The 14,189-nt window shown below is 45.2% G+C and overlaps 1 protein-coding gene across 6 annotated transcripts in view; it reads right to left on the bottom strand.

Moving 5' to 3' along the window:
- The window catches only part of plekhg7 (pleckstrin homology domain containing, family G (with RhoGef domain) member 7), a 60,782-nt gene that overhangs the window by 25,553 nt on the left and 21,040 nt on the right, over positions 1 to 14,189 (bottom strand). For all 6 annotated transcript variants that reach the window (XM_052033902.1, XM_052033900.1, XM_052033904.1 and 3 more), the window contains 4 exons: positions 10,195 to 10,220; positions 4,299 to 4,432; positions 3,882 to 3,922; positions 477 to 572 (listed from right to left, as the gene is read on the bottom strand). In XM_052033902.1, coding sequence (XP_051889862.1) covers positions 477 to 572; positions 3,882 to 3,922; positions 4,299 to 4,432; positions 10,195 to 10,220 — 297 coding nt within the window. The remainder of the gene's footprint in view (positions 1 to 476; positions 573 to 3,881; positions 3,923 to 4,298; positions 4,433 to 10,194; positions 10,221 to 14,189) is intronic.

Raw genomic sequence — 14,189 nt, 5'->3', positions numbered from 1 at the left:
AACATTGACCTAACGGAGCTTCACTTCGTCGGGTGCCCGACTAACACACTGGAGACATCACCGGCACAAGCACCATTGACAACAGTCGAAGCTCTGGAGCAATGTGACTAAAGGCCGTAGTCTGTTCACGTGGCACTGCCAAAAACGCTGTGCCATGTGTCCAGGTTCCTCGGTCAAGGTGCGTAGGTAGGTAAGTGGGGCTCCACTAGAGATTGGTTTGATCAAGCTCACTAGGGAAGCAGGCTCGAGGGCTGCATGGTCCAGACCTAACCACGTAAAGGTTCACTGTGGGGAGCTCACCATAGCACAGTGAGCAGTGAAGATCGAGACCCACAAATACCCGATGTCAGCAGAACTCCTTCAGAGCACTGAGGGTGGATGTAAGAGAGAGATGAACTGCCAATCATTCCATCCTCAGGGTGGGTGACCACACGAGAAATGTCTGGGCAGTGAAGTGAAACAATTGAAGAAATTACCTTGAACTGTTGTAAGCCATGATCCACACGGTCTGTGATCTCCAATGTTGCCAGAAGGTTTTCTAGATCAGATATTGGCTTTTGCTTCACTTTACTCTGGAATCAAGAACATAAAATGAAATTAGCATGGGGAAAGTCCCTGTACTGCACATTAACACTGCACAGGTCTCCGGCTGAAGGTCACAAGGAAAGATTCAATTTTGGGGAAACCCCTTCTAAAGTCAGCAGAGGGAGGGACTCTCTCCTCCCCCAACCCTCCCGCACTCCCACTGTCAGAACCTGTGCACACTGGGCATTATTTATTGGCCATTAAAATTGTCCCCAGTTGGTCAATAAGCTTCAGATGTGCATTGCTGCTGGCAGATATCCCAAAGTCTGCATAGCCTTCCCTAAAATAAATCTTTGGGCTGAGGAAGGATGTGGTGTATGCCCTTCATCAACTGAAATTCCTCACAGTGGTTTCACACTAGCTGAGTAACGGGTTAGATTGGCTGGATTGTAACTTTAACTCCGCATTCCCATCTACCCATGGTCACCTTTCACCCCCTTGCCTATCAGAGTACACTTTGGTTTGAGGCTGGAGTCCCAGCTAGACTGTGCTCAGGATAGTCAGTCCAGGGTTTTACATCACACATTCATTAACGTGATGGTAAATGACTCTGATGATGTTGGCTTTCAAGGGAAGGACTAAACATGAATGGACTGAGATGCCTTTTCTTTATTTTGGGGGGATCTGGGCAAAACAAGCATGGTCAGCAGTTATTGCCCATCCCTAATAGGCCTCAATAAGGTGAAAGTGAGCTGCTTTTTTGAACCGCTGCAGTCCATCTGGTGAAGGTCCTCCCACAGTGCCATGGGTAGAAAGCTTTTGGAATTAGATGATGAAGGACCAAGATAAGATAAAATATCTTTATTATTCACATATCCATCGAAACACACAATGAAATACATCTTTTTGCGTCGAGTGTTGTGGGGGCAGCCCGCAAGTGTTGCCACGCTTCCGGCGCCAACATAGCATGCCCACAGCTTCCTAACCCATATGCCTTTGGAATGTGGGAGGAAACCAGAGCACCCGGAGGAAACCCACGCAGACACAGGGAAAATGTACAAACTCCTTACAGACAGTAGCCGGTTTTGGACCCGGGTCGCTGGCGCTGTAAAGCGTTACACTAGCCGCTACACTACCACGTCAGGATGGTGTATGACTTGGAGGGCAGCCTGTCGGTGGTGGTGTTCCCATGCAACTTATGCCCTTGTCCTTCATGGTGGGAATGGTCATGGATTTTGGAAGTGCTCACGGATTTTGGAAGTGCTGTTGTAGTAGCCCAGATGAGTAAATGCAGTGCATTTTGTAGAGGGTACACACAGTGGGTAGATGGTGCCAATCAATTAGACTGCAGTATCTTGAATGATGTTGAGCTTCTCAAGAGTTGTTGGAGCTACACTCATTCAGGCAGGTGGAGAGTCATCCATTACACTCCTGACTTGTGCCTTGTAGATGGTGAAAGGTTCTGGGGTGTCGGGAAGCGAGTCCGACACCACAAGGTACCCAGACTCTGACCTGCTCTTGTAGCCACGTTATTTATGTGGTGGGTCCAGTTAAGTTTCTGGTTAACGGTAACCTCCAGGAAGTTGATCTTGGGGTTCTCAGCAGTGGTAATGTTGTTGAAAAGTAGATTGATTTGACTTTCTCTTGTTAGAGTCACTCATTGCCTGGTACTTTTGTGGCATGAATGTAACATGTCATTTTTCAGCCCATGCCTGAATGTTGTTAAGGTGTTGCTGCATGCAGATGTGGGCTGCTTCATTTGCAGAGGAGCTGTAAATGTCATTGAACATCGTGCAATCATCAATGAACATCCCCACTTCTAACCTTATGATGGAAGAAGGGATATGGGCCAAATGTGGGCAAATGGGACTAGCTTAGATGGGAATCTTGGTCGGCATGGATGTGTTGAGCCAAAGGGCCCATTTCCGTGCTGGTTGACTCCATGACTAAGGGACATTGATAAAACAGCTGAAAATGGTTTAGCCTAGGACAATGCCTTGAGGAACTCCGGTGGTGTCCTAGGATTGGGATGACAGACTTCCAACAACACAATACCTTTTGTATATGGTTCCATTCCAATCAATTAAGTGTTTTCCCCTTGATGCTCATTGACTTCAGTTCTACCAGGTCTTTTTGATGCAGAACTTAATGTAAAGTGCAGTCACTCTCACTTCACCTCTGGAATTCAGTTCTTTGGTCTATGTTTGGACCAAGACTGCGATAAGGCTTGGAGAATCTTGGTCCTGGCAATCCACAAACAGGTCATTGGAAACCAGGTTATTGGAGAGTAAATGTGATGTGATCATAGTCAAATGATGCCTTCCATCATTGCATGAATCACAACTTCCCCAACAACCATCCAACATCAACCACCCTCCCCATCCATGGTGCAACAGGGTCTAGGTCACGAGCAGCCAAGGAAATCACAGGGACAATCCCTATCCAACCGGGGCTAGGCGGATTCTACTTGGGGCAGTGAGTTGACCTTCAGCCCGAGTCGGAGAGGTAACGAAACGACTCAGAGCTCCTGGTGACATCAACTGGGCATTGATCCCTGCTCCCATCATGTCTCAAGGGCTGTCAGTTGAGGAGATTCTTCCCCATACAGCTGGGCAGCCTGCTTCCACTGACAGTCAAAGCTGCCCACATGCTATGGCTACTCAGGCGAGTTGTTGGGGTGGCTGGAGCCACTGTTTGGGAGAAGAGGTAAATTGGGCTGAAAATGAATAACTAAACACTTCATCCAATTACTAAAGGCCTAGAGGTTTAGGAGTACCCATCTTTGGGCACATGAAGAGGTCTGAGGAACCCCGGGTGTTGGGACCATGATCTCAATCAACTAAGGACAGTGATGCGGACAGAGTCCATGGAAGAGCATTGATGGAAGGTCAGATAAGTTAACAACCAGCAATGTTAATTGGTACCGACAGGAGAATACTTGCTAATTATATATCAGTATTTATTGCAAGAAAGAAACTTCCACCCACAGTACCTGGCTGCTGACGAGTGAGTAGACACCAATAACATCAGAGGCGAGGCATGAAATTCAGATTAGATTAAACAAGTTTTCACCTGCTATAACTGCACAATCATTGGAGCAGACCCTGCCCAAAGCTCATGAGCAAGGTGGTGTACTTTTTCTGTTCTCTGGGAATGTTTGACACAAACCATTCAGTGCACGTGCAATGTTTGTTCAATCAGTACCACAGTTTGTACCATAGTTCTTACCACAATCCATACCATATTCTGTTCCACCAATCTGTACCGTATTCTGTACTAGAATGTGCACCAAATTTTACCTACAAAATCTGAGTGAGTGCTAGAATGTTAAATATTAAGACGTAACAAATCATTACCATTCCTCGTTTTGTGAAGGGCCATTTCAACTTCTTTGATTCTGCAAGAGAAAATTGGTATTGGTTTTTTATTGCCACTTGTACCGAGGTACAGTGAAAAGCTTGTCTTAGAAACTGATCGTACAGGTCAATTCATTACACAGTGCAGTTACGTTGAGTTAGTACAGAGTGCATTGATGTAGTACAGGTAAAGACAGTAACAGTACAGAGTAAAGTGTCACAGTTACAGAGGAAGATGGCATTAGAATTTTGAAACCTCCTCTGATTGTTCATCTGCGTTTTAAATATTACAAAATGCTCATGCACAGAATATCCCAACTACCAGGTTTCTGAAACATGACACAACTCAACAGTAAAAGATCCCGGAAATGCGAGTATATACAGGTCAATGGTTTCCACATAGGGCAGTGAGCTCACCTATACTGAGAGTGGGTGTTGATGCTGTACGATAAAGATGGTCTGCGTCATTAGAGATTAATAAATCCCCTGGAAATAGCTCAAGTTCAGGTAAACTAACAACCACCGAGCTGCCTCGACGACTGGACCAGTACCTGCAATGGACAAAAGCAAACACAACTGGGTGGATTTCCCAATGGGCTTTATCTCAACAGTGGCAGAACTGCACAAGAATAACACTGGATTAACACATGCTGTTAAAGATATTACATTTGCTAAAAGATAAACCAATCTCTAACCTTTCAATCCCAATTTTCCTGTGTCATTATATCCAACATTCTGAAGGAGAATTGGCTTCATGATTTCTACTGATATGGACAAAGTAGTCATTGAATATTTCCACGTGTAGAAAATTCAGAGCAGGACACAATGTACTTCCTTCAAAATTCAGCTTCTTGTATCATATTTAGCCCTCAGACAGGTCCTCGCTGACCAACACTGGATCCTTGCCTCTCCACAGACTCTAATTTTACAGTCTCATCCCTGAACTCAAGCCCCTCTGTAGCCTCACCCCTTGTGCTTCCTGCAATCTCTTCAGCCCCACAACCCTCCTCCTGACATTTTCAAGGCTAGCCATCGCTCTGCTTCAATGAAACAGTTAGAGATTTGACAAATTCTCACAATTGTTGGCCTTTAGCCCAGCAGGTGCGATCTATGCAGCCAGCAATAAAAGGGGCATAAAACAATAGAAACAACACTCTTCCGGCCACAGGAGAGGGTGCTACTGAACAAATGGCTGCTGCAGTGGTGAAGGGTCAGGAAGTACTCCCAGAGATGGGGATGCAGACAGAAGAGATGGGGATAGAAGACAGCCTGCAGGAGGCATGGTCTTTTGTGTCGCAGCCCATGGGGACCTCCAGGGATACTGACAGGTCCCCCTGGCAGGAGGTTGCCACAGAGGTCTCAGTAAAGATGAGTGCACTCACTGAATGCCTGCGCTGTGGGGAAGCCTACAATGCAGGAAAGTGCCCATACCTGCTCTGCCTGTTGGGCAGAAAGAAAAATAAATAAGGTCTTCTCTCAAGTATGGAGCAGGGGTGACCTCTCTAACTCAGCAGGATGCAGCAAACAGTGAGCAAAATGTGGCAGAGATCAGCAGCAGCTTGGAATGACCCCGAGGCTGTGAAGTTGAAAGGGGCAGAGTTGTCCAGCAAACCTTTGAGGCTGTATTTCAGGTCTGGGAAGCCACGGATAATAAAGATAACAAAGGCCCTTTAAGTAACAGGGCAGACATGGCTAATAAATGCTGGCTGTTGTGTGCTGAAATAAGAAAGGTCACATTTCAGACCTGTGAGGTTGAATATCTCACCGCGGATGAACATTCGTTGTTGCACTACTGCTGACATCAGTCAGGGGAGTTTTACGCCAGGGAGAACGAAAGTCCTGATGATAAGGGAGGTGACAAATATCCTGACAGGTGCTAAGACAACAAAAGTCTGGGCAAATTTGCTCTACACTGGGTTAAGCCAATTTTCAAAGGCACAGCACAGTTGTGTAAATTAATTTCTAATCCCTGATCTTCTCGTTCTGCATTTTCCATTTGTGTTATTGGACACCATGCCTTAAGTTGTCTCTGCCCATCTTGTGGAATTCCTCCTTAAACCTCTTCACCTGTCCCCTCAATAATTCTCCAAATAACCCACCTACTGTATCAACCTCTTGGTTACTACCAACTCCTCCAGCCTCACTATTTCATTGGAAGAAGCTCAAAGTCAAAGTCAAGTTTACTGTCATCTGCACAAATCCATGTGTGCACGGGTGCAGTGGAAAACTTACTTGCAGCAGCATCACAGACACATAGCATCAGATACACAACATTCACAATAAAAATACAAATTAAACATAAATTATACACAATTTTTTTTATAAGAAAGAACACAATTAGAACAAAAAAGTCCATTTTAGTGCAAAGTGATCAAGGTGGTCTAGTGTTGCTAACTGTAATAATTAGGGTTTTGCCAATTGGTTCAAGAACCAAATGGTTGAAGGGAAGAAGCTGTTCTTGAACAGCTCCTGAAGGGCACCTTGCATTACTTTTCTTGTGTAAAGGTGCAAGTTTCTGTCACTGCTTTTGGAGACCACCAAGCCCCCACCACCTCTGCCTTTACAAATGACAAAGCAGATTTGTTAAAGAATAATGGTTTGGAATATTTTACTATTATGTCAGTTTGCCATTGAGAAATTGCCCAACTTCTGTTATAATATCACTTCCAACAACTTAAATACTTCACTCACATAATCAGGGTCTCAACAATGTGACTAAGATTTCTGGGTTCCTTTTGGCAATCTCCTCAGACGATGAAGATTAGCCCTTCTAATGCTTGTCCAGTAATAATCTTATTTTATTTATTAATTTTTGCTATTTGGGCATCGCTGGCAACTAGGCCATTGCTAATTACCCTTTGTGGTGGTGAGCCACCTTCTTAAATCACTGTAGTCCTTCTTCTGAAGGTCCACCAAGAGTGCCACTAAGGAGGGAGTTCCAGGATTTACACCCAGCTATGATGAAAAATAGCAAAACCTTTCTAAATAAGGGTGGCGAGTAACTCATAGGGGTATCTGCGAGTGGTGGTGTTCCCAAACACCTTACGTCCTGCCTTTTTGGCTGGTAGAGGTCACAGGTTTTGGAAGGGCTTGAAGTAGTTTCAGCGGATTTTACAGATGGTACACACTGCAGCCCCAGTGATGGCAGAAACTTCTCGAACGTTAGACACAGGAAATTCTGCAGATGCTGGAATCTGGAGCAATACACAAAAAGTGCTGGAGGAACTCAGCAGGTCAGGCAGCATCCATGGAGGGAAATAAACAGTTGACTCTTCGGGCCGAGACCCTTCATCAGGACTGTGTTAGAGCTGCCTTAATCCCAGAAAGTGGAGAGTATTGGGAAATGGGTTATTCAAATCCAGATGAAGGGTCTTCAACCCAAAAGACCGACTGTCCATTTCCCTCCACAGGTGCTACTCAACCCGCTGAGTTCCTCCAGCAATTTGTTTTTTGTTCAGAGGACCCTGAGTGTGTAACTGCAGCACATTTTATGGACCGTACACACCGTCGGCACCGGTTGCCAGAGGTGGAGGGAATGAATGCTTAGGGTGGTGAGCGGGGGTGATAATCAAACGTTTTGCTTTGTCCTGGATGGCATCACCCTTCTTGAGGGTTGCTGGAGCTGCAGTCATTCATGCATGTGGCGAGTATGCCATCACACTACTGACTTATACCCAGTAAATGGTGGAAGGACTTTGGGATGTTAGGAGGTGAGTCACTCACCACAGGACACCAGTCTCTGACCTGCTATTGTAGCCGTGGTATTTATGTGATTGGTTCAGTTGACTCACTGGCCAATGGTGACTCTGATTACCACCCCTCTCAGATAATTAACTGTGGTGATGGTAATAACATTGAACAACAATGATAGATGACTGAACCCTCCCTTGTTGGACATGGTCACTGTCTGGCACAGATATTACTTCTGCTTCTAAAGTCGTGCCTGAATATTGTGTAGGTCTTGCTGCAGGCAGGCTTGGGCTGCTTCATTTGATGAGGAGCTGCAGATGGAATTGAAGGTCATGCAACTGTCAGCCACCATCTCCACTTCTGACCTTTGACGGAAGCATGGAGCAGCCGAAGATGATTGGGTTCTAGGACATTGCCCCGAGGGACTCCTGTAGTGACCACAACGGTCTTCCTTTGTGCAAGGTACAACTCCAACCATTGCCACATTTTCCCCTTAATGCCCATTGACTTCAGTTTTACCACACTTGGTCAAATACTGCCTTGATGTCAGGGGGCAGTCACTTTCACCTCACCTCAGGAATTCACCTCTTTGGTCCACGTTTGAAAGGAGTATCAATGACACCTTCTAACGTGCAAATGATTAAGGGCAGACTGATCAGATAATAATTAGTCAGTTTGGATTTGTCCTGCTCACTGTGAACAGGATGCTCCTGGGCAATCATCTACTCCGTCAGGTAGATCCTGGTCTTGTAACGGTACTGGATCAGCTTGGCTATAGGCGCAAATATTTCCGGAGCAAGGGTCTTCAGCACTACTGCTGGGATAGTCACTGATCCTACCACCTTTGTTGGATCCAATGCTTTACCCATCTCTTGACACCACGCAGAATGAACAGAATTGGATGAAGACCGGCTTCTGAGATGCTGGAGCTGTCAGGAGGAAGCTGAGATGGATCATCAACTCAACACTATTGGCTGAGTGTGGTCGTGAATGCTTCAGCCTTGTCTTTAGCACTCAGGCTGGGATCCACCATTGCCGAGGACAGGGACGTTCTTGGACTCTCCTCCTCCCATTAGCTGTTCAATTGTCCTTCACCACTCGTGACTAGAGATGGCAGGTCTGCAGAGCTTTGGTCTAACCCATTAGTTCTGAGGTCACTTGCTTCTGTCTTTTCCTGCTATTCGGCACATATGAAGTCCTATGCTGCAGCTTCACCAGACTAGCATCTCATTCTTATGTATGGCTGTTCCCCTCATTGAACCACTGTTGATCCCCTGACTGAATTGTAGTGGAAATGAGAGTATATTCCTTTTTCAGTACATAAGTCTTTGCTGACATAGTGTACATAAACTGAAACCTGCCTTTGTGAGGAGGTCCCTCTAATATTTTGTTTGAAGTAGAATTTGGGTACATTCATAAATGTTCATAAATGAGGGGTGAGATTTTGCTGAACATGCTTTGAAAGGATGGTGTTCATTATCCAAGGAGATTGTCAAAAGGATTCTGGAAGCCTTACTCACATTCCGGAGTTCCTTGAAAAACCCATTCTGATGCATGCTAGCCATCAACGTCTTCTCACTGACCCACCATTTCCCCTCCCAACCCCCCCACGGCTTTTCCCCAAAGTTTCTGACTCATCATTCATCATTCAGGACCCTTCTCCCGAGTGGAGCCTCTCTCCCCTGCAACCCTCCAGAACCAGGCCCCAGCTTTGGACTCACCCTTCCCCTTTGTGCGCTCTGACTTAGCTCAGCAAGCAAAGGAAAGGACTTTTGGTGTGCAAGGCCCATTCAGCAGTACAAGTCACGGGGCCCTTGGGTGCTGCTGAATTTGAAAGCAGAGATCCGTGACCAAAATAGTCAATGGTAGGCCACAGTGACTGACTAAAGTGCCACCGCAGGTGCTAATGAGCTTCTAGCCAGTGGTACTACTTGGCTGCTCCACCATAGTAAATATCCCAACATGCTACACAGTCAGAATAAGGAGAAGTGGTCAAAGGCCAAGTCAATAGGTAGGCTTTAAGGTACAGCTCAAAGGACTGGAGAGATCTCCAGAAACCCAGTGAGGATCTCTGTGTTTCTTCCGTTCTGCCACCTTGCTTGACCTCAATTTTAAATCGCCCTCTGCAGGCAGCCTTGCCTTTGGCAACCAGTCTCCATGTTCTGGAATTCCCACCCCAATCCCTTCCATCTCTACTGGAAAGTTTGTTAAACTTCCATGTGAGCAGTATGTCCTGATCCCATTTACCCACCCACTTCCCATATCCCTTTAACTTCTTCCTTCACCCACTCAACCCTAAATGTTAACATACTTTCTGCCTCAGCCATCAACTCGACACTTGCATCCCTCACCCTCTGCTTTAAATCCAATTCCATTAAGCTTATATCTGTGGCCCTTTCATTGGGACCTATGAATTCCTGCATTTACCCCATATCTATAATAGTACCCTATCAGAACCTTTAATCACACTGAACATCTTTGTCATATCACCTCATGATCTTGTTTAATATTGTTTCTTTGACTATAGACCCAATTTGTAAATTGCTCCTGATTATCAGTTATCCTCCATTTCACCTGCACGGACAGAAGCCAGAATTGGTTCAACCGCTGTGATGTTCCATACCTTTCAGGCTTTGAGTCCTGGGTTGTCTGAGGAAAGAGGAGAGAAAGAATCCTGAGATGCAGGAAATAGTTGGGAAAGTTTTCTAACCAGGCAATCTTCTGAAGGAAAGCCATGATAAATAATTACACATTCAACTCCAATTAGTTTGTCTAAAATATTTTACATCATTTGAAGACTACAGAGAAGATAAATTACAAACAGATTCCCATGTGGAGATGACCATAGTAATCGGATTTCTTCACTGAGCCTTGTACTGTTTATCAGACCTATCCATATTCTCCAGTTAATATTTCCCACTGAGCATTCCTCAGCAATTTTAGTTGCAATAAACAGGATGATGTCTCTTCCTCACTCCTCGGCTCTGAATGACCCTATTGCTCTCCACAGCCCTGCCTCGGAGGCAGACAGCATGACTCGATCATTGGATCCTCACTCACAAACAATCTGCTGGAGGAACTCAGCGGGTCGAGCAGCATCTGTGGGAGGGAAGGAAAGGCATTTTAGGTTGAAACCCTACATCAGGGCCGTTCCACAGATGCGGTTCGACACGCTGAGTTCCTCCAAGCAGATTGTCTGTGGCTCCAAATTCCAGCATCTGCAGTCTCTCGTTTCTCTATTGGATCCTCACTGGTTCACTGGCAGATCTCCCTCAAAAGAGGTCGTCTTCCACAACTCCCAAAGCATTGCACAGCACTTCTGAAGTGTAACTGAGGTGATGTAGAAGCTGTAGCATTCAATTTAAATGAACAAATGATCTGATTTAGTTGTGGAGGGAGAACTGTCAGTGCACTAGCTGTCTGCACTATTTGATTTATTGTTTGCATAAATAAAAACAGAAAATGCCAGAAATCCTGTACTCAGTTGGCCAGGCAGCATCTGTGGAAAGAGAAGCAGGTCTGGGATAGAGATAAACAAGTTAGCCTGGGTAACAGAAGGTGGGAGGGTGGGGGGGGAAATGAAAAAAATAGGTGAAACAAAAGGGAATTACTCTATTTGGGTGAAATAATGTGGCAGTCAGGGGGCAGGTAAAATCAGATTGCTTAGTCCCACCCACTGCCCCCCTCTCCCATCTTCACTGCTACTTAGACCAACTTGTTTCTTTCTCAGTTCTGATGAAAGGTCCTGGGCCTGAAACACTAACTGTTTCTCATCCCACAGATGCTGCCTGACCTGCTGAGTGTTTCCAGTGGTTTTTTTTTTGCTTTTATTTCAGATTTCCAGCATCTGCAATTTTCTGGATTTTCACTCACTGTTTGCATGTTTATGTCACAGTTTATAAATTACATTGTACACATTTTGATTGGAAATGCTAATGTAAACTCGGCACTGTGATGGTGCAATCTGGACAGTTCTCACAAAATACTTTGATCTTTGGTCTCTCTCAAAAGTTCAGAGCAGGGTTGATGTTTTTGCCAAATGTGATGATGACAAAGTATATTTGAACTGCTCTGTCTGAGCACATAGAGCTGTGGAGACTTGGTTGCTGAGTATATTGAAGGCAGAGATCAATAGATTTCTAGATATGGAGGGGAATCAACGGCAATGGGCCTGGTGCAGGAAAGTAGTGTGAGGTAAACGATCAGCCTGTTGTAAGACAAGCTCGTGAGGTCTCAAAGGGCAAGGACTCTGGACACAGTCTTTGGGGTTAAAAGTGATTTATTCACAAAGACAAACGCAGGACAGGATGAACGGGAACAGACGCACATGGGGGATCACAAACGTGGGGGAAATCGCAACAAGGGTGAGATGCGCACACACACACACAACAAACTGGTTACAAATGATCAAGGAAGAAACAATACGATGCCTGACCCCTCGACTCAGTGCAAGCATCGGCTCTCCGCTACTGGGAATCTACTTAGGACGCTCCTAACCCCGTGGAAGTGCACACTCTTACCAATGGTCTCTTCAGCGTTGTTTCACGATTCCTGGAGCAATCAAAAGAGAGTGAACCATGCACATGTGGTGTTCTTTATAGTGCTGGAGGGCTGGGTGGTCCAGCCCAGGTAACTCAAACAAGCCAACACTTCAGGACCAGGTACAAAGATGTTTACAGGGACCAATGGTCAAGGGTGTGCACTAATGGGTGGGTGGAGCCAGACCTTGATCGACAGTGATATGGCTTTTGACCCAGATGATCAATGGTGTCACGTGACAGCCATGACCCTTCACAATACACAGCCAGGATCTTATTGAATGGTGGAGTAGGCACAACGGGCAGATTCTATTTCTTATATTTAGTTCTTTGAAAGTGGTGGAAGTAAATCACGTCTCTTTGGGAAAAACTGAAATGAAGAAAGAGACTGAAAATTGGTTGAAGATGAGGGGACCGCTAGCCTGACACTTAGTTGATTGACTGGAAAGGAGAGGTTAGGTGGGGTTAAGTGTCAGTAGGGCAAGAGGAGTGGAAGGGTATGGGTTGAGTGGGTAGCTCAAACACATTGGGTGAATGGGGGACAATACAAGTGGTTGTGGGAAGAGATGGAAAGGGTTTGGGATACCAGGACCCCATTTTCCAGCGGACTTCCATCCATACTCCAGGAACGGTAGGACACTAGGGATTGTAATGGAACAGAGGGACCTAAGAGTACAAGTTCGCTGAAAGCAGTGTCGCAGGTAGACAGGGTGGTGAAAAAGACATTTAGCACGCTGGCCTTCATCAGTCAGGGCATTGAGTACAGGAGTTGGGACATTACATTGCTGTTGTACAAGTTGTTGGTGAGGCCGCACTTGGAGCACTGTGTACAGTTTTGGTCACCCTGCTGTAGGAAATACGTGGTTAAACTGGAAGGAGAGCAGAAAAGATTCAAGGATGTTGCCAGGACTAGAGGGCCTGAGTTAAAGGGAGATGCTAGGTCTTTATTCCTTGGAACGTAGGAGAATGAGGGACGACCTTATAGAGGTGTTTAAAATTATGAGAGGCATAGATAAGGTCTTTTCCCCAGGGTAGGGAGTCCAAAACTAGGGGGGCATAGGTTTAGGGTGAGAGGGGAAAGATTTAAAAGGGACCTGAGGGGCAATTTTTTCCATGCAGAGGGTGGTGAGTATATGGAACGAGCTGCCAGAGGAAGTGGGTGAGGCAGGTACAATAGTATCATTTAAGAAGCACTTGGATAGGTACATGGAGGGGCGGGGCCTGGAGGGATATGGGCCGAACGCAGGAAATTGTGACTAGCTGGGTGGGCACTGTGGCTGGCATGGACTGGTTGGGCTGAAGGGCCTGTATCCATGCTGTATTGCTCTATGACTCTATAGGAAAGAAAGAAGTGTGTAGAATAAGATTAAGGAGAGACGAGCAACAAAAAGGGACAGGGGAACTGGGGCAAAGAGGAAACTGGGAACATAAAGGCAGCATCAGGGAGAGCACATTCTCCAGTTTACTACATGACCACATGGGAGATCAATGAGCAGTATTGATCACATCTACTGCATTTCCCATCAACTTTTTGGATTAAAATTTGAAATGTTCATACTAATAATGAAAACAGCCCATGTGAACATGTCAAACTGGTTCTGCCAGTTGAGGAAATACAGCATTATTACTGGTGGGACGATATCATTACAGTGCGACAAGTTTACATTACAGTTTCCACTATAATTGTGAATACAAGAATTCAAATTAGAAATAAGAGTTGTAGAAAGTATGTGATTAAATTAGAAACCATGTTACATTAAGACACATTAAGACACCTTGTTCCACCTATGCTCTATAATCTTACTTCAGAATATATTTGGCCTCTCTGCCAATTTGTAAATGTACCAGAGTATGTTCTGTTGTAATATTATCAATTATCCCTAATATTGGTAATCAACCCACAATGTTTCCAGTTCTTGAATTTCATGTTACAACTCATGTAAAACTTTGAAGTCCCCTGGTTGTTATCCGACAAACCACAGCAGATTAATAAAAATACCAAAATATGAATGCAAAAACACCAGTGTTGTCTCAGCAACAGGAACTGGAATGAAGTACTACTCTTTATTACACTGAGAGT

Source organism: Pristis pectinata, chromosome 19 (genome assembly GCF_009764475.1).
Source record: "Pristis pectinata isolate sPriPec2 chromosome 19, sPriPec2.1.pri, whole genome shotgun sequence".
Taxonomy (NCBI): Eukaryota; Metazoa; Chordata; class Chondrichthyes; order Rhinopristiformes; family Pristidae; genus Pristis; species Pristis pectinata.
The sequence above is the reverse complement of the archived record's forward strand: the minus strand, read 5'-3'. Positions and strand labels throughout refer to the sequence as shown.